The sequence below is a fragment of the Coffea eugenioides genome, chromosome 8 (assembly GCF_003713205.1).
Source record: "Coffea eugenioides isolate CCC68of chromosome 8, Ceug_1.0, whole genome shotgun sequence".
Taxonomy (NCBI): domain Eukaryota; kingdom Viridiplantae; phylum Streptophyta; class Magnoliopsida; order Gentianales; family Rubiaceae; genus Coffea; species Coffea eugenioides.
The window spans coordinates 40,712,074-40,731,327 of record NC_040042.1 but is presented as its reverse complement, the minus strand read 5'-3'; the positions used below and the strand labels follow the sequence as shown (position 1 = coordinate 40,731,327).

Genomic DNA, 19,254 nt, shown 5'->3' with positions numbered 1-19,254 from the left:
GAAGATCTTTAGCTGATTACATCTTTTGTTGCTATATTTTTCTTTTATTATGTTCGGTTTAAACTTTGTAGTTTTCATATTGGATTCTCTTGTGCTACTCATGGTTTTTTGTACTCTTTTGTTTCATTGTGAACAAAATTTGGATGATCGTGAGGATTAATGGCTTCAAATTGAATCACCACTTATTTTGAGGGAAGTTTCAGTTTTTATTACCTTCTTCACAATGAGGACATTGTTAAATTTAAGTGTGGGGGAGAGATTACTTTATCTTATGGAGATTGTGTCTTGAAATGCATGATTTGAGTTGTCTATGACTTAAAAATGTTGGAATTTTATTTGGAAATGTTGTATTGTGGTTAATTTTCTTGAAATTGAGGTTGTTGACAGGGAGTTTTATCCATTTTTTTGGAAAAACTCTGTAAAATTTTTTTAAAATATTTTCCAATATTTCAAGTTAATGGCCAAAATGTTCAATTCTGTGAAATTGTGAGTGGATTAATGAGTGGATTAAATGAGTGGATTAATGCATTAATTTTGTGAAATTGTGAAGGATATCGATATATGAAGTTCATGCACGAGTTGAAAGAAATGTAAGGATTGTTTAGAGGATAAAGTACACAAAAAATTAGGAGCAAAAATGAAGGAAAAAGGAAAGAAGCGAAAAAACTGGAAATTTAATGGCACGGATCCGAGCTCGGATCCGTGAGAGCAAAGAGAGATCCGATCCCTCGTCTGTACTTCTGGAGGAGTGTATTCGAGGTCAGAAGATCCGACCCCGGATCCATCATGGGAAGTCCTCGGATCTATATTCAACCCTCGGATCCGAGACTCGGATCTGTCTCTCTCTTCAGCAAGTGACATAGTCATTTTCCTTTACCTTTCTCACAACTTTTCCAGCTATTTTGAGGGACAGAAATCAGTGGCACATGCTTCTGCAACAAAAGAGAAGACCAAATGAGTTGTAGACAAAAGAAAATATCATATCTTTGGTTCAGCTACTGACTACATTAGAGACACTCAGGGTTTGAGGCTTTTAGGATTCAGGATTTTAGGGTTTTAGAGATCAAGATTTAGTGTTTTAGGAGAATAACACTTTCGGGTTTAGGGTTGTAGGATTTTAGTTTGACAATAGTGTGTCTTGATTAGGACTTTAGATTTTTAATTAAAATGGTAATCCTATCGTGCCGCAAAAATATTTTTTAATGGATTTTAATAAACCCAACAACCTTGATTTAATGTTTTAGGGTTTACAAGGATTTGGTTTCTAAGATTTACGATTTAGTGTTTTACGGCTTTAGCACTTGGGGTTTTAGGATTTTTGCATTACAATAAATTTGCCTTGATTATCGCTTTATTTTTTTAATCAAAATAGAAATCCTGCCAATAATTGTAAAAGGTAAAACACGCAAGATTTAATCACTAGATATTTGATTTAATTTTTTTTCTTTTCCTTTTCAACTACCAAACTAATAACATGCACTTCATAAAAATAACTTATATAATTTTTTTAAATAACATTGCATTATGAAATTTCTAAAATTACAATTGAAATTGTAATAGATATTAATGACTATTAACTATTAGATTCTTATAACTAATATTCATCGGTGTCAACAAATAAATACGATTCATTAATAACAAAGGAAAATAAGAATTTGATAAAAAAAATTTATTTGATAAAAAAGGAAAAAAAGTTAGTATTTTATTCATAAAATATAGTCAACACCTTACATGTTAACAATTTCACTCTATTTTTACATTGATATATGAAATAGAAAGAACTATGCATGTGTACTTTTTCCACCATTTAAATGTATTATAATAAAATAACGTATTTCCAACCGTATAATTACCAATTTTTTTTAATATAAAAGAAATATGATTTTTTTAGAGCACATATTTGATGACTTTAGGCACGTGCAAGTTTTAAAATAAAAAAAATTTATTCCTCTGCTAATTACAGAATTTTAAATAACATTTCTCTAACATTTCTCCGAAATATAAGATTTTAGTAGAGTTTTTAAAATAAGATTTTACTACCGACAACATTTTAGTAAAGGCAAATTCTACAAAACAAACAACATTTACAGTTAATTTTACATTTTTTTGGGAGCTCGTAAATTTCATTTTAAAATTTTTTTTCTAGCAAGTTTGAATTTAATTTTCTGAAAGTCATACTTATAAATGCGAAATCTAACAAAAAAATTAAATACAATTTTTGGAGGTCAAATTTATCAAATGCGAGCTATTTGAAAAATTTTTAAAAAAAACATTTAGGAGCTCGCATTTAGCTCTTACTATTTTCTGGAAAAAATTCTCTAGCTCCCAAAAAAAAAGCACAAAAATTTAAATTATACTTAGTGTGGGTGCTCTATTGAGCTCGCATTCGAGCTCGCATTCACGGTAAGTAGAGCTCGCATTTCAGGAATGCGAGCTCTGCTGAGCTCGCATTCCCCGAATGCGAAGACCCCCTACGGAATATCTCACCAAAATCACCCCTTTTGTAGAATTTTTTTAAAATTCATCACAAAATTGGAAATTTCTCCAATTTCCTAGTTGATAGTGTGTCTTGGCTCATTCCACCCGGAACTGACAAATTCTAGACCAAACGAGAGTATTTTACTCTTTTACATCACTGAAGGTGAAAATGTTGAGCCTTATTAACATAGAAAGAATTTTGCAAATGGTCATCTTACTAGTATTTTCTGTGATGATTGAAATAATAAAATTGGAATCTTGAATTGGATCTTTCTGGTAACTGTAGAGAAATATTCTCTTGTAGCCTTTCTTTCTTGATCTACAAAGGATAATAAGAGAACCACCGGTCGATCATGGCAAAACATTCTTTTGGCTTGTATTCTGGAGCGGTGTGACCTCCACCCTGAGAATATATAGCAAACGTAGTAATATGTTAACTTGTTTCTGTAAGGGTGGTTATCTAAATTTAACCACTGGTGAAAACCATCACCTATTGAACCCAAGAACTATATGGCGATTATTAAGAAATAAATAAACGATAAAATAGCGGAAGCGTACCTGAATCCATATTGATAAACTTGATACTTGAATCCCTAGAGATTTGGGGTGGCCTTCCAGGTCAACAGGTATTCACCGATCCTTTGAGAGAGGCCTTTAGTTTCTCTCTGGTATCTTTCCTGACGATGGGATATCAGGGAAGAGGTATTTTGTGGTATTAGGGAATACGACAACTAAAACGATACCTGTGACCTGGGGACCATAACCCTATTTATAGGTAACATTCCTGTTACCTTTGGAGCCCTATTTCAGCCCATCATTGAAATAGGAGCCCATAAGTTTCTACACATAAAAGGGCCCACATCCTATTAGATACATTAAACCCAAACTATATTTGATCACTTTAATTGGGTTTAACCTTAATTGACAGTTTGCAATACATAATTATTCACATATAAGTCCAATGTTGGATTAAGGATCCAACAATCTCCCACTTGGACTATATGTGTAACCTTATAATTATATTTTGCAATTAACCGTATGAGCTCAACTTTACTGTCATTATCACAATGTATCTGCAACCAATTCGGTCCATCAATTACACCAATATAGGATCAAAGCGGCCTTTGTTACAATTTCGTAACTCGACCCATCAATGGTCACATATATCAATGCAATTGAATGACATGAATTATGATGTGGATGTGTAGCATGAAAATTTCATGTAATGTGACCAAAACATGCCTATTTCCAACTGGTCCACCTTAAATTTTATGAGATCAAACCATACCAAAATTAGAGTGCAAATAAATCCAAACTTTATTTATGCATAAAATATCCTTAAATCCTTAATAACTGAAAAATATCATAAGAGCATTTAAAATAACAAACTCCCACAAAAACTATACATCATTTAACACGACACCCATATGAGCAGTATGCTCATGAAACATTTTGGGTGGCAATCCCTTAGTAAGCGGATCCGCAACCATGGAGTTTGTCCCGATGTGCTCTATTGATAACTGTCCATTCTGCACTCTTTCTTTAACAGTCAGGAACTTGATATCTATATGTTTAGATTTGGTCGAGCTCCTATTGTTATTGGAATATAAGACTGCTGACTTATTGTCACAGAATAATTTGAGTGGTCTTTCAATGCCATCCACTACACGTAATCCTGTGACGAAATTTCGCAGCCAAATTCCCTGATTGGATGCCTCATAACAAGCTATAAACTCTGCAGCCATAGTGGAAGATGCTATGAGGGACTGTTTAGCACTCTTCCAGGATATGGCACCTCCAGCCAACAAGTAGACATAGCCTGACGTTGACTTCATAGTATCTTTGCATCCAGCATAATCGGAATCAGTATACCCAATGATCTCCAACTCATCTGACTTCCGATACGTGAGCATGTAGTCTTTTGTTTTCTGTAGATACCGTAAGACCCGTTTGGTTGCTTTCCAATGATCTAATCCAGGATTACTCAAATATCTACCCAACATTCCAGTAATGTATGCAATATCCGGACGCGTACATACTTGAGCATACATTAGACTCCCTACTGCTGAGGCATAAGGAATCTTTTGCATATCTCTTTCCTCAAAAGCATTCTTGGGACACTGCTCAAGACTAAATTTGTCTCCTTTAGCCACAGGGGTGTCACCTGGTTTACAATTTTGCATGCCATATCTTTTAAGGACCTTTTCGATATAGCCCTTTTGTGATAGTCCTAAAATACCCCGAGAGCGATCACGGTGTATCTGTATGCCTAACACAAAAGATGCATCACCAAGATCTTTCATCTCAAAATTCTTAGTTAGAAATTTCTTGGTTTCATGCAATAGACCAATATCGTTGCTGGCAAGCAAAATGTCATCAACATACAATACCAGAAAAATATATTTGCTCCCACAGAACTTATGGTATATACAATCATCCACTAAATTCATCTCAAAACCAAATGAGATGATCACCTGATGAAATTTGAAATACCATTGTCGAGACGCTTGTTTGAGCCCATAGATGGATTTTTTAAGTTTGCAAACCATATTCTTTGGATCTCCTGATACAAAGTTTTCTGGTTGCACCATATAAATCGTCTCATCAATGTTACCATTGAGAAACGCTGTCTTTACATCCATCTGATGTAACTCAAGATCAAAATGTGCCACTAATGCCATAATAACTCTAAAGGAGTCCTTTGAAGAGACTGGAGAGAAGGTTTCTTTATAGTCGATACCTTCTTTTTGTGTAAATCCCTTAGCGACAAGACGAGCTTTGAATCTTTCCACATTGCCTTTCGAATCCCTTTTGATTTTAAATATCCATTTACAACCAATGGGTTTCGCACCTTCTGGCAATGGGACAAGATCCCAAACATCATTGTCCTTCATGGATTTAATCTCCTCATTCATGGCATCGATCCACTTTTGAGAATTTGAACTTTCCATGGCTTGACGGAAGTTGATTGGATCATCTTCCATCAATCCAGAGTCATCCTCATGTTCTTGGAGAAAAACAATGTAATCATCTGGCACTGCACTTCTCCTTTCTCTAGTGGATCTTCTTAATGGCACTGGTTCTTGAAGAGGAAGAGTTTGTTCTTCTATAACAGTTTGCTCTTCGACATTGTCTTGATTTGTTGTATCATGATCAAATTCAGGAATAGGGTCCTGAGCAAGAGTAATGACACCTGTGGGAATATTAATATATTCCTCTTTAAAGACAATGTCCCTTACTGTATGTTCTCCCCCAAACTCGACATCCTCAAAGAACCGGGCATTTCCTGTCTCAAAAATTGATTTGGCTGTGGGATCATAAAACTTGTAACCTCTGGATCTTTCAGAATATCCAATAAAATAACAACTAATCGTTCTTGAATCCAGTTTCTTTTCATTTGGCCTGTAAGGCCTTGCCTCAGCTGGACACCCCCAAACATGCAGATGCTTTAAACTGGGCTTTTTCCCTGTCCAAAGCTCATAAGGGGTTTTGATAGTTGCTTTAGTTGGAACTCTGTTAAGAATATATGCTGCAGTCTTAAGTGCTTCTCCCCAGAGTGACTCTGGTAAGGTGGAATGACATATCATACTCCTTACCATGTCTTTAAGCGTTCTATTTCGTCTTTCAGCTACACCATTCATAGTGGGTGAACCCGGCATAGTGTACTGTGGAACGATACCGCATTCCTCTAGGTATTTAGCAAATGGTCCTGGACGTTGTTCACCTGAACCGTCATATCTACCATAGTACTCACCACCACGGTCAGATCTGACGCTTTTAATTCTTTTGTTGAGTTGATTCTCAACTTCGGCCTTAAAATTTTTGAACACGTCCAGTGACTGTGACTTTTCAGAAATGAGATATATGTAGCCATATCTTGAAAAATCGTCTATGAACGTTATAAAATATTGTTGACCATTCCAAGCAGATGTAGGAAATGGTCCACAAATATCTGTATGTATAAGTTCTAAGACGTCTAAGGACCTATTGGCTTCAAATCTCCTTTTATTGGTTTGTTTCCCCTTTATACAGTTAATACAATCATTAAAATCTGTAAAATTCAAGGGGTCGAGAATTTCATTTGACACAAGTCTTTTCATTCTCCGTTTGGAGATATGTCCTAATCTCTTGTGCCATAATGCAGCTGAATTCTCATTGGCTAATTTTCTTTTAACTCCTCTAGTACTCAAATGCAGAGATTCATTAAATGAGACAATTGTGTCAATTAAATATAGATTATCGTAGTGCATTAAAGAACCAGAGCCAACCAATTTTGAATCATGAAACAATTCAAATTTTCCATTTCCAAATGAACAGAAATAACCAAATTTGTCCAAAGCAGATGTAGAAATTAAATTCCGTCTAAATGACGGTACAACAAATGTCTCATTGAGATCCAAATAAAATCCGGTCTTTAACAATAATCTAAAAACTCCAATTGCCTCAACTTGAACTGTTTTGCCATCGCCCACGTAGATATATCTTTCACTATCATTGGGCTTTCGGCAATTCAGGCAACCCTGCATAGACACACTGATGTGAGTTGTTGCACCGGAATCTAACCACCATGTGTGTCTAGGTACCGAAGTTAAATTAACCTCAGAACAAACCAAATTAAGAAGCATACCTTTCTTAGCACGCCAAGCGTGATAGTTGGTGCAATGCTTCTTTTGATGCCCTTCAGCCCCACAGAAGAAACAACTATTCTTTCCCTGATCATTTGATTTCTTTTGTTGTTTCTTTTGTGGCGCTGTACCTGCAGCTCCTTTTTCCTTCTTTCTTTTAAGTCCCTTACTTTTATTATTAGTGGTTGACACCAGATGAGCACTTTCTGTCTGCTCTTGCTTCAACCTTTCCTCTTCCTCTACACAGTGTGAGATGAGTTCATTTAGAGACCAAGTCTCCTTTTGACAATTGTAACTCACCTTAAATTGGCTAAATTGTGTAGGAAGAGATATTAAAATCAAATGCACTAGTAACTCTTCGGAGAGTTTCAACTTAAGTGCATTTAATTTCGAAGCAAGATGAGACATCTCCATGATATACTCTCTGATATTGCCTTTACCACTATATTTCATTGAAACCAGGCGTGTCAAGAGCGTACTAACTTCAGCCTTTTCGTTCTTGACAAACCTTTTTTCAATGTTCTGAAGGAACTCTTTAGCGGTTACAGTCGTTTCTGACATTGTTCCCCTGAATGCTTCTGGAACGGCCTTTTTAATGATCATCAGACACAAGCGATTTGATCTCTCCCACCTCTCATTATTTCTCTTTTCATCAGAGGTACTCTGATCTGTAAGAGGTGGGGGAGAATCATCCCTTAACGCAAGGTCGAGATCCATTACTCCAAGTACTATCAAGAGATTTTCTTTCCAGGACTTGAAGTTTGTGCCATTCAGCATAGGAATATTATTGATGTTGGAAGTAATATTTGTAAGATCATTCGCAACTGAACAGAAAACATAACATAATTAAAACAAGCTCACATAAATCAAAACAATAATAAATTTAAATAATGGTAGTCCCATCTCAAGATACCGATATTCCATTAATATTTCGTCTTTGGACAAAAATATTAACTAGTGAGTGATATCTTGGTGCAGTAATAAATGCTGATAATAATAACATGTCGAAAATAAATTTTCCTTTGGGCCAATTTATAAATCACATGTAAAATCCAAATAATTATCACGCATTTATTACCACAAGTACACATGTAATTTCATTAAATATTGACCTTCCTTTGGGCCGATCAATATTCATAAAATTACTAGTGCCCAACTAATTATATTTTAAAATAAATTAATTTCCATAATAGAGGTCACTTTGGTGGCATATTATTTCAATTAATTTATTCCAAAATATATATAATCATACCAATATTCAAATTTAAAATTATCCAAATAAAACAAAAATTTTGATCAAAGTCAACTTTGGTCAACTTTGGTCAAAACGTGGTCAAACATGGTCAAATCAATTAAATTAAATCATGACTTATTGGACCAAAGGTCCATATCCATAATTTGACCCAAAATTAACATTTAAGCCCAAAAATTTTCTTGAAATCCATAAGTACTTTATAAAAAAAAACATATTTAATGGGCCACACATATGAATTTTATAGGGCTTAAATGTCCTATTTAACTTTATTAGGGTTTACTTAAATTAAAGAAACCCTAATATCTTTAACATAAATATAAGCATATTTGTTCTTAAAAAAAAAAACAAATCAAAGAAAATTCAAGTATTAACCAAATCAACCTATAAAGATTCAAATTAAAGTCCGGATCTTTATACAAGGTTTTATATCCAATTTGGTTATAAAAAAAAATTGACTATTAGTACAATCAATTATAGGTTTTACTCGGTGGAACCCGCATGACTACTACAATAGCAATAATGGCCGAAACATGAAACTAGCAATAATGATGGCAGGACATGAAACAATGAATCAGCAGCCATAGCAAAGCAATATATTAATGCCTAACAATTCGTGGAACCCACTAATTGAAAAGTTGACCGAAGACCAAAAGCATCAATCCAGAAGCTATTTTGGTTCTGAAGCATCAATTCGTTCTGAAGCTATTTTGGTTTTTTTTTTTTTTTCGGCTTTTAGCATAGCAAAACAATGGCCCACAGAAGCTTTCTGTTTCGGCTTTCTACTGTACAATCAATTAAGATTCCGAAACATGTGCCAACTAGCCACCGTATGCTAAGACAAATTCTTCGGATGTAAAGGTCAATCGGCCATTATATCAAACAAACTGATTGGATACAAATAAACTTAAGAAACATCATAGTTCTGAATCCATGTATCGCAGCAGAAGCAACCAAGATCTTACACATATATGATCAAACCAGTGAATCAACAAGACTTGAACACATAACGGTCATATATTTAATAGCATCAAAGTCCGCAACTAGCAACCATGAAAACAGAACTAATAGTAATAAAAACTATGAATTACTAAAACAAAATTATTTCCTAATAACCAACCATATGGGCTCTGATACCACTTGTAAGGGTGGTTATCTAAATTTAACCACTGGTGAAAACCATCACCTATTGAACCCAAGATCTATATGGCGATTATTAAGAAATAAATAAACGATAAAATAGCGGAAGCGTACCTGAATCCATATTGATAAACTTGATACTTGAATCCCTAGAGATTTGGGGTGGCCTTCCAGGTCAACAGGTATTCACCGATCCTTTGAGAGAGGCCTTTAGTTTCTCTCTGGTATCTTTCCTGACGATGGGATATCAGGGAAGAGGTATTTTGTGGTATTAGGGAATACGACAACTAAAACGATACCTGTGACCTGGGGACCATAACCCTATTTATAGGTAACATTCCTGTTACCTTTGGAGCCCTATTTCAGCCCATCATTGAAATAGGAGCCCATAAGTTTCTACACATAAAAGGGCCCACATCCTATTAGATACATTAAACCCAAACTATATTTGATCACTTTAATTGGGTTTAACCTTAATTGACAGTTTGCAATACATAATTATTCACATATAAGTCCAATGTTGGATTAAGGATCCAACAGTTTCATGTTTCCTTGCATATTCTGAGGAAAAAGACTCATGGCCAAAGCGTTTGTCTTGCCTTGACAGTTGCAAACGTGAGATAGCACTGATCTTCCTGGAACTGGTACTTCAATGTGTACCTGAAAGGGACAATTTCTTGAATATTTGGTTACTTATAAATCTCATGCATTGGCTCTTAGTGGGGAAAATTTTGAGGAAAAAAAGAAAACAACTGTTAAATACAGCTAAAAATTTGAAAAACGAACCCTGCAATTTGACCATTGAGAAACCAAGGTCGCCAATCCTCCTCAAGAGTAAGATTCAGATCACGTATCCATTGGAGTGTGCCAATGTAGGGAATCATCATATCATGATCACCACTGCAGGAGAAGTAGGGATGTAGGTGGACTGACTGATCAAAATGGACAATTGAGTGCAAAATGCATTTCCTAGTCCCTACTTCTTAAAGCAATAAAATTTTTGGCCTTTTCATAAACTTCATTGATAGACGCTCAATTAGTTTTTGCATCAAGTACTTGGAATCTTGCAAATTAACCATCCAATTCATGATCAATAAAATTTCCTGCTCTGCCAATGAATCTGTGCTGAACTGCTGATTGATATATATATATATTTTTTCTGTATTTTTCATTGCAATTGAAGTATATTGTTGATGAGCTATTCAATTGCCTAATGATGACAAGACAAAACAAGAAATGCATGATGATTCAAGAGCGTGACAAATATAAGGAGGCAGCAGATATCCCATCCTTAACCTGTACACCAGAGCTTGATATCCTTTTGTGCTAAGAACCTGATGATGGTCAAATACACTTGTCACATCTTGGTCATATGATATTGGTAAGCTCCCATTGCACCTTTTCCATTTTTCCTTTGTGCCCTTGCAATTAAACAGAAAAAATTGGTTAGAAAACAAGATTAGATGGCACAACTTAAAAAACATTTAAGGATTGACGCATGCTTTTCCTCCTCGTGCCCAACTTACTTTTCGAATTTGAAGAGCTTCTCGGACACCTGGGTTGTTCATCCATACATAGGACAGCACATAATCAGTAAACTACATGCCCAATGGAAGTTGATTTTAGCAAATATTTAGAATCAGGGAAAGATATATAGCATGCTATGAAGTAAAAATAATGTGTAAAAGTTAGTATATAAATTTCAAACGAGGAGGAGGAAGAAGTTACGCGACACTTTGGATTTTCTTGATCGGATGAGGGGAGGAGAATGTCATTTGGATCTTCTTCAAAATATGTTAGATCCCATTTGAGTCCATCTAGTTTTGGTGCTCTAAATTTGCATATTGGTTCCAAAATATGAGAAAGGCATATATTGCTGGTACACTGCAGTAGGAAAAAGAATTGCTTTAATTGAATCTCGGTGTTCTATAACATAATGGAAGATACTGGTTAGTCAGCACTCAGCAGCAATGCTAATGCACCTGTAAGGCTGTTACCTGTTTAATAAGCTGAAGAGCAAACTGGCATTCTGCATTGTTCGGGTTTGGATTCATGTATTCCCCATCACAGCTACTTTTTGCCCGCTGAAATTCATGTAATCTCAGTTTTAGTCCATGATTTGATAGTAAATTTACAGTATGAAAGGTAAGAAGTCTGAGAATTCAAACTTGAGAAAGTTGAAAAAAACAAATGCATCAAATAGCAGCAGGTCCAAATCCTTGAATTAACATGAGAAAACTTATATTCCTTCTGCCTTTTCAATTCCATTGGTTAGGTTTAGTATAGAAAGGAAAAATTGAGCAAGGTTAGTATAAGTATTTGTATCTTGGGAAATAACATAATTTGGATAACATAATATTAATCTTTCTAATTTCAGCTTTAAACTAGTGTTAACAAAAAACAATCAAGAGACTTGAGTACCACCTCGTAATACTCATCTGATATGAGCGCCAGACGATGAGCATATGGGACTCTCCAATTCTCATCCTTCGGAACATTCATTGCAGGGTTGCCAATCAAGTATCCCTTTTTCAACATTTTGGAAGAACATAGTACAACATTATCGTTTCAACATATTATATGAAATCTTAGCAAAACTAAATGGCTAATAATGAAAAAAAAAATTGTGTTCAAGGGAGTCACCTCGATTGACATATGTGGCGTCAATCCAGCCTCATTACCTACACACGGTGATATATATATATATATATATATATATATATATAATTCTCTTCTCAGCATGGTGGAAGCAAATCTTTCTAAATATAACTATCTAAACATGAATCAGGATTACCACCTTTTGTTATTTCTAAAACGACCATGGGAGCAATTTTCCCTCCATAGGAGTCACCGGCAATGTAAAGGCGATTGTTGATAAATTTGGGATGATTTAACAGCCACTGCATGTATAAATCATCATGAGTATTTGCCTTGTTATATGTATCTTTTTCAACATCCATTTAATTTGATGGGCATAAATAGAGTCAATTTTGATATTTCTTCATCCTATGATCGGAAGCATGATTAAGCATAAAGTCATGTAATAAATATACTGTAATAACCATCTATCCCAGTTAATGAAAAGACAAAAAAAACATAGTAGCAACATATATAGTATTATCAATTTCTAGTAATGTTGATGTTGATGTTTGTTTTAATTACCTTTTGCAGAAACATGTAAGCGTCATTTGTTGATTTAGTGTCTGAGGAGAGGTAACCTTGAGAAGTAGTTGCATAGGAGAATCCGGTGCCAACAGGCAAGTCTAAAAGGATAATGTTGGCTATCTGCAGAAGGCATATAGGATTAAAACGCTAATGAATGACTGGAAACACATGCCTAAAGTAGTTTAAAGTTGGGCTAAATTTTTCACCTTTGTCCACGAATAAGGATTCAGAATAAATGAAGGTAAGCTTCCATTGTAAGATTCGGCATCAAAATTCAAAGGACCTATAATTGAACAAATGTATTGAGTGATCAACAATAATAATATCTAATTTAGCAATTTCTTGATTTTTGGCTAGGAACCATTTAGAGGTCCTGTTGACCTTACCTACTAAATAATATAATGTTGGATAATTACTTCTGCTGTGATTTATCATTTATGGACCAGCAAAAGTTCAAGAATTCGTTACTTTACTCTATTATCCTTAAAATCTTTGTGTAGTCAATACTCCCTTCTGTATTGTATATTTTTTTCTTTTTTAAAAATTATTAGACCTGATAGCGAATACTAATGATAAATAACAACAAATATAGTGGGCAAAATTTTGAAAACACAGTGTAAATTGTTGCAAAAATATTGTTGTCATTTCCTGTTTGCCAAATTAGTCAACTATTAACTGCTTAACCAAAATTAATGTTGAGAAGGGGTAATATACCTCATTTCTAAATTTCGAGGAGAAAGACACACATTAAATCAAGAGTAAATCTTGTATATACTGACAGTGTATACACTATCACGGTTGGATGCACGACACGTATGCAAAATTTGGGTTTCAAATTCAAATTTGAATTATGTACCATGCATCTAATGGTGAAAATGCATACACTGTCAGTGTATAGATGAGAATATACATTTCCTAGTGTGTGAATAATGGATGAGAATATACATGAATTAGGATCATGCAAGTTTCAATCCAAACCAATTTGAACCCTCGATCGAGTGGAAATGAGTGAAGAAATAGCAAACAAACCTACTTGTAAAAACAAGTACAAGTAGGATTATGGTGTAAAAAAAAAAAAAAAAATAGAACGTCACCGTTCTGCCCTGAACTGGTTTGAACAGGAACGTGCGAGGCACGTGATCCGAGTACGCGTACCTATTTCATAAACAAGACCAGAGAAAGCAGAGCAACCAATGCCACCAGTGAGCCAAAGCACAAGAGGATCCCTGACGGCATCTCTCTCAGACTCAATGAAGTAGTAGAATAGCTGCACGGTATCATTTTTGCCCACGCTCACATATCTGAATATAAAGAACATAAAATTGTCACCTTTCATTCAGCCACTGTAACTTGTGAAAATAAACTGAACTGAAGATACATAATTGATGATTACCCAGTCTCAAGCTTGAATGGTAGTTCTCCGGGGTAACCTGGTAAACTCTTCACGATGGTTTGTGCCGAATTAACGTTAAAGAGAAGAGAAAGAAGAAGCAACTCAAGAAACCAAATGCAACTGAGGAACATGTTTGAAATTGGAGCCAACGAAAGCTTGAAACGTTGTTTTGCAGAATTGGCAAGTCAGGCTTTTTGGATCCTTGGAGGAGGCAAAGTCTAGCTAGCACTTCTGAGAAGTAAATTTATTAAATAGTTATTAATTAAGACAAGGACGTCTCTGCTGAAAAACAGCAAATTAATAATCAATGATTCCTTTTGGTTGTTAAGTAACGTGTTAGCGTAGGTTTAGGATGCAAACGTATTGGTTCCTTTTTTTCTGACTTTGCATCTCTTTGACAAATTGGGATATATATATGTGTTACAATTTGCTTCGGTTGAAACTTCACGTCCGCTCTTTTGTCTTGGAAAACTAGTTTTGTTAATGAGCATAATGATCGAGGAGAAATTGAACAATAGTATTATACTTTTCACTGATCTCTTTACTGGTTCTGGTGCGTGTGGTCTGGAAGAAGAAAAAGGAAGGAAACTGCTGCTACCGATTTAACACTTTTCGTTCTTAGGACTTCTAAATATGACATGTTATCATGTTTTGGACCTACGTTCACCAAAGAAAATATGCATTGGAAAATTATATAGAACTAGGTACCATGAGATTGTTAAGACAATCGTGCACATTTTCGTTAGTTCAGACACTAGCGGAAGCCCCCAGCAGGATAGCTCAACCGGTGTGGTTGTTCCTCTTTAGGCATGCCCACTAGATTTCGAGTCCCGCTGTTAAAGCGCTCGGAGCGGGTTGGGGTGCCCTCTCCCGGGTCGCGGGGAATTAGTCAGGTCGAAAGCCCAAACATCGCTGCATGGACAAAAAAAAAAAAAAGAAGAAAAAAGAGACACACTAGCGGAAGCAGTCGGCCAGAGGTTTAGATTTGGGGAGGCAAGATTAGTGAGCAGGCATACTTAATTAAGGGGGTTCAATAAGAATAACTGTTTAAATAATCAATTTGAAATGTAATGCAAGAAATTTAAAGCAGATAAAATAACGGTAGAAATTCTCAAGCAAGCAAAAAAAAAAGAAAATCCAAAAAGTAGAGTTTAGATGAGAGTAGATGCTTGAATAGGTTCAATGGAGTTAGAAAAGATTGATGCTTGGTCAAATAGACAAAATTCAATATGTTTGGTGTTCATTTTTTTTTTTTTTACTAATACTTCTATTTTCTGAAGTCAGTTTTGTATTGAAAAAAGTTTACAACGGTTGAATTTTCTTTTGCTTGTCTTTTGTATCATATTTGCGTAGTGTTTCTTTAGTTGCTATTTTAAAATGATGCTAATCATATCTAATAAAGAAAAATTCGGTATTTTCTTACTCATTATTTAAAAGTCCTGTTAAGTACTAATGGTTTTTTTGGTTGAATAGCTATATGACACTTTTATAAAGGAAAACAAATTAAAGGGTATTCCTTAATTGCTATTTGAAGGTTGTACTGGATCCTAACCGTATACTATAAATTTATATTAGTCGGTTACAGATATAAAGAATTTTAGAGTTGGATTGCTCTAATATGTAAGACTATTTTATAGAAAGAAATTAAAGGAGATAAAAAAAATTAATGATAAATAGGTTGGGGGACAAAGTGATAAATTTGATTTGAAAATTAATACTCCATATAAAGGTTTGAGATGATCCGACCTTAATTGAGAAAACAGAGTACCAACTTCTTATTGGCAATTGCAATAAAAAGAAAAAAGAAAAAACTAATGTATGTATGGCTCGAAACCTCTAGTAAAATGCTAGTAAAAGTTTTTCGAATTCATTTTAACCTTAAAATGAAAATAAAAGCAAACTGAATCACAGGGTTTAAATTGTAATGATTGAACCAAAATATGTCTTTTGCTATTTAATGTGAAATGTATAGTAAAGCCCTGTAGAATTATATCTATGCCCCTTTCTGAAATAAATTTGATGTTTCCTTATACTATATAAGATTGAGTTTTGGTCAAAAAATAAGTTGAATTTCAACCGCATAGGTGGGGGTTTTTTGGAAATGTGAAATGTTGTGTATTAGTTTAAAAACTTTAAGTACAAGTTAAGGAAGCATGTATTTGGGTATGTTTACTGAAATGACCCTATTTTAATACATTTAAAATTGTCATTGATGAGCCATCTGGGTATTGATGGAATGTGCAATTAATGTGCAACCGTTTTTGCATTTTGTATAACCCATATATGCTTGTATGTTGGTGTAATTACTGGAATATCCCTTAACTACCAATAATTTCCCTTTTCAGCCGCAGATAACCGTTTGAGATGTTGCTTTGTCTGAAACGTTTGAATGACAATCGGATTTTGGAAATGAGCCAACGATTTCTCTATCAATGGTAGGAACCCATTTCTTTATCATTTATAATCCGCATTTATGAGTCACAAACATTGGTCAATTTATCTCCTTTCAGATTCAGGAGTTAAGTTTTCCTTTTTGCCTTTGTCTACAACGATTTGCCTCATCGTTTTCTCTTCCATCCGATCTCAATTTTGAAATTAACTATTATTTCGTCATTAATTACACCCAATTCAATTGCCGAACCGTTGGTATGTTAATGCCCAAACGGTTGATTATCAGTTTCTCCATGTTTGCATTCTAGAATTGGGATAATTCTATCTGGTTTCATACTAATTAGCTCAGAATGCTCTTCAGTCCCAGCTATTCCTGGTGGTTCACCGTGAGGTTAGATTTCACCCCTCCCCCAATTTTTCAACTCATCCCTTACTTTTGTCGGTGTGTTTTTAGTACCTACAATTAGTGACTCTTATCGCGTTGCCTAGTTGCAAGATAACATTTTTCACGTTGCCTAACCCCAATTGATTTGAATTGGTTATAATCTTATAGGTTTGGAGCAACAGCAAGAAAGAGCTCTTGGTGGGGATTCTGGAATAAGGTTAGTTTTCTGTGTTGCTTTGCCTTTCTGCATTATCAACAACCTTCAATTTAACACAGTTTTATTGTTACGCTGTGTGAATTGATTGATTATAGCGTTTATCTTTTCATACTAAGTTTTATTTCTTCTTACAATGTACTATTATTTGTTCAACAAAAAAAACGTCTTTCCCCACAGGCACTAAACACCCGCGCAATGCGCGGGCACTCCCTCTAGCGTTTAAGATAAACAGTTGCAACATCCAACAATTAAACATGTCCCAATTTTTGATTGTTCCCTGAGAAAAATCTTTAACTCAGAAAAGAAAACCATAGATTATTTTGTCAACAAACGTTTGGTTAATTTGCAACTGGGGTTTCACTGCAGGAAACACATTCATAAGAACTTCATGGAACCAGCCTTTGATCAATTGGTTTCATGACCAGCTGAAATAGACATATCATCAAGAATCAAGCCTCAAGTTGTGATGAGAACATCACACATCTTAGGCATGCATGACATATTATTGCTGAAATCAATGTATGCCCTTTTTGTCAAAAAAGGTTTGCAATTGAGATATGTTCTAACGACGTATATTTATGGAACAGTTCATGCAATGGGTCAGATTTGATGGTATGTGATTCACAATATAATTTTTCTTATTTTGTAACTCTGTTAAATTTAATAATTTTTCAATTCGGATATATCTGTGACACATTCTATATATTTTCTGCCAACAGTGCAACTTTTTTTGTCAAACAAATCGTATTGGACGATTTTCAACTAATTATATATATATAATAAAGTTGTATCATCATTCTTATCCTTTCATGTTTTCTCTTTCCTACGTGGTTTAACGAAATGACAAGTAGTTTCTTACGTGGCTTGCTCCTTTTTTGTTTAGATATATATCAATTCTTATTTCCTATGAGAATTCTTAATATTATATGATTCTTATTTCCTATCCAAAAAAGGAACTGGAAAATAATGCGATATAAATAAAAGAGACATAAATATCTCTATTAGATATATCTCCAAATTCATGCCAATAATTTATGTACGACATAGGGAACCGAATTAAATAAAAATTGTTATCACTACAAAAAGTAGAAAAGTAACTAATTTCAAAATGAACCATTAATAACAGAAGTCAATATCTGATGTTGGAAATAGGATTCTTAATAGATTTTATTATTAAGTACGTTATCAAGACATAGTGCATAGCACGAAATTTATGGAAAAGAAAAAGTTAATTGAATCCAATTAACTATATGTATTTGACCCGTTCGATCAAATATAAATTCCTATTTGAGCACGGGTTTGTAAATTCCTATAAACCTGTTCGTTGTTAATCAAAACATGCAGGTTATACTCATTGTTAGGTTATAGGATTCACAATACATTTTTGCTCGGATGGTGGGGAGTATTTAGTGTGTAGACCCACACCATAGGAGTCCATGCACTTAAAGGATTCGATATAGTTGAAATGGTCTTTCAAGATAGGTAAAATCTGTCTTGAGAACGCATTTTTATTTCTTATAAAAATTATTAATATTATAGGATTCTTATTTTCTATCCAAAATTACGTACTTTAAACAACTTAAATCAAGATAAACCTACTTTTAATGTTTTTATCAATATCTCTTTATATTCTTATCAATTCTTATTTCTTATGCCTATGCTACATATAGTCTTTAATATATTGATTTCAAACATCAAATTCATGGTTAGGTATTTTCTGTGCAAGTGCTTGGCACATTAAAACATCGATTTTGGGTTTCCACTTCTCTTGATTATCAGGTACATCTTCTTTCAATACACATATTTTTTTTAAAAAGCCACGTTGATCTTCAATTGTAAAAGTTTAGTAACATATCTTGAATTTTATTTTATTTTTTTAATTTTCTGTTTGTTTTTTATGAACACATAAGATTAGTAATATATCTTGAATTAGTAATAAATTTCTTTTATATTTCACATATTATATCTCACATAATATTTTTGTCTTTAATTTTGATAAATCATTATCAGATTGGTGGAACCGACAACCAATACCAACCTGAAGTATCTTCTTCCCAGATCCCAATTAGTATAACAGATGATTCTAATCAACAACATTTCAATACACCTCATATGAATCATTCATCAGAAGGTTCAACAAAAATCACAGAGGAAGGGAATTCTCATAAAAAGATTTGCATGAGAAGGTAGATTTAATATACTATTTTA

The 19,254-nt window shown here is 34.2% G+C and overlaps 1 protein-coding gene across 1 annotated transcript; it reads right to left on the bottom strand.

Moving 5' to 3' along the window:
- Window positions 1-2,797: 2,797 nt before the first annotated feature.
- LOC113780772 (serine carboxypeptidase-like 2) lies at window positions 2,798-16,511 on the bottom strand. Its single transcript, XM_027326544.1, has 15 exons — window positions 16,410-16,511; window positions 14,054-14,208; window positions 13,816-13,961; window positions 12,867-12,943; window positions 12,658-12,780; window positions 12,293-12,395; window positions 12,139-12,176; window positions 11,920-12,021; window positions 11,493-11,579; window positions 11,224-11,379; window positions 11,022-11,093; window positions 10,792-10,916; window positions 10,282-10,395; window positions 10,095-10,155; window positions 2,798-2,881 (listed from the first exon to the last, which is right to left on the bottom strand). The coding sequence occupies exons 1-15, from the start codon at window positions 16,509-16,511 to the stop codon at window positions 2,798-2,800; spliced, it is 1,545 nt and encodes a 514-aa protein (XP_027182345.1).
- Window positions 16,512-19,254: the final 2,743 nt, after the last annotated feature.

Excerpts from the sequence above, each read along its gene's own strand:
- LOC113780772 (XM_027326544.1), bottom strand. The coding sequence starts at position 16,511 with ATGATAAAGAAATGGGTTCCTACCATTGATAGAGAAATCGTTGGCTCA. Across the intron at positions 12,022-12,138 it reads CGCCACATATGTCAATCGAG|GGATACTTGATTGGCAACCC; the intron begins GTGACTCCCTTG and ends ATGTTGAAAAAG. Across the intron at positions 10,917-11,021 it reads AAGCTCTTCAAATTCGAAAA|GGCACAAAGGAAAAATGGAA; the intron begins GTAAGTTGGGCA and ends TTTAATTGCAAG.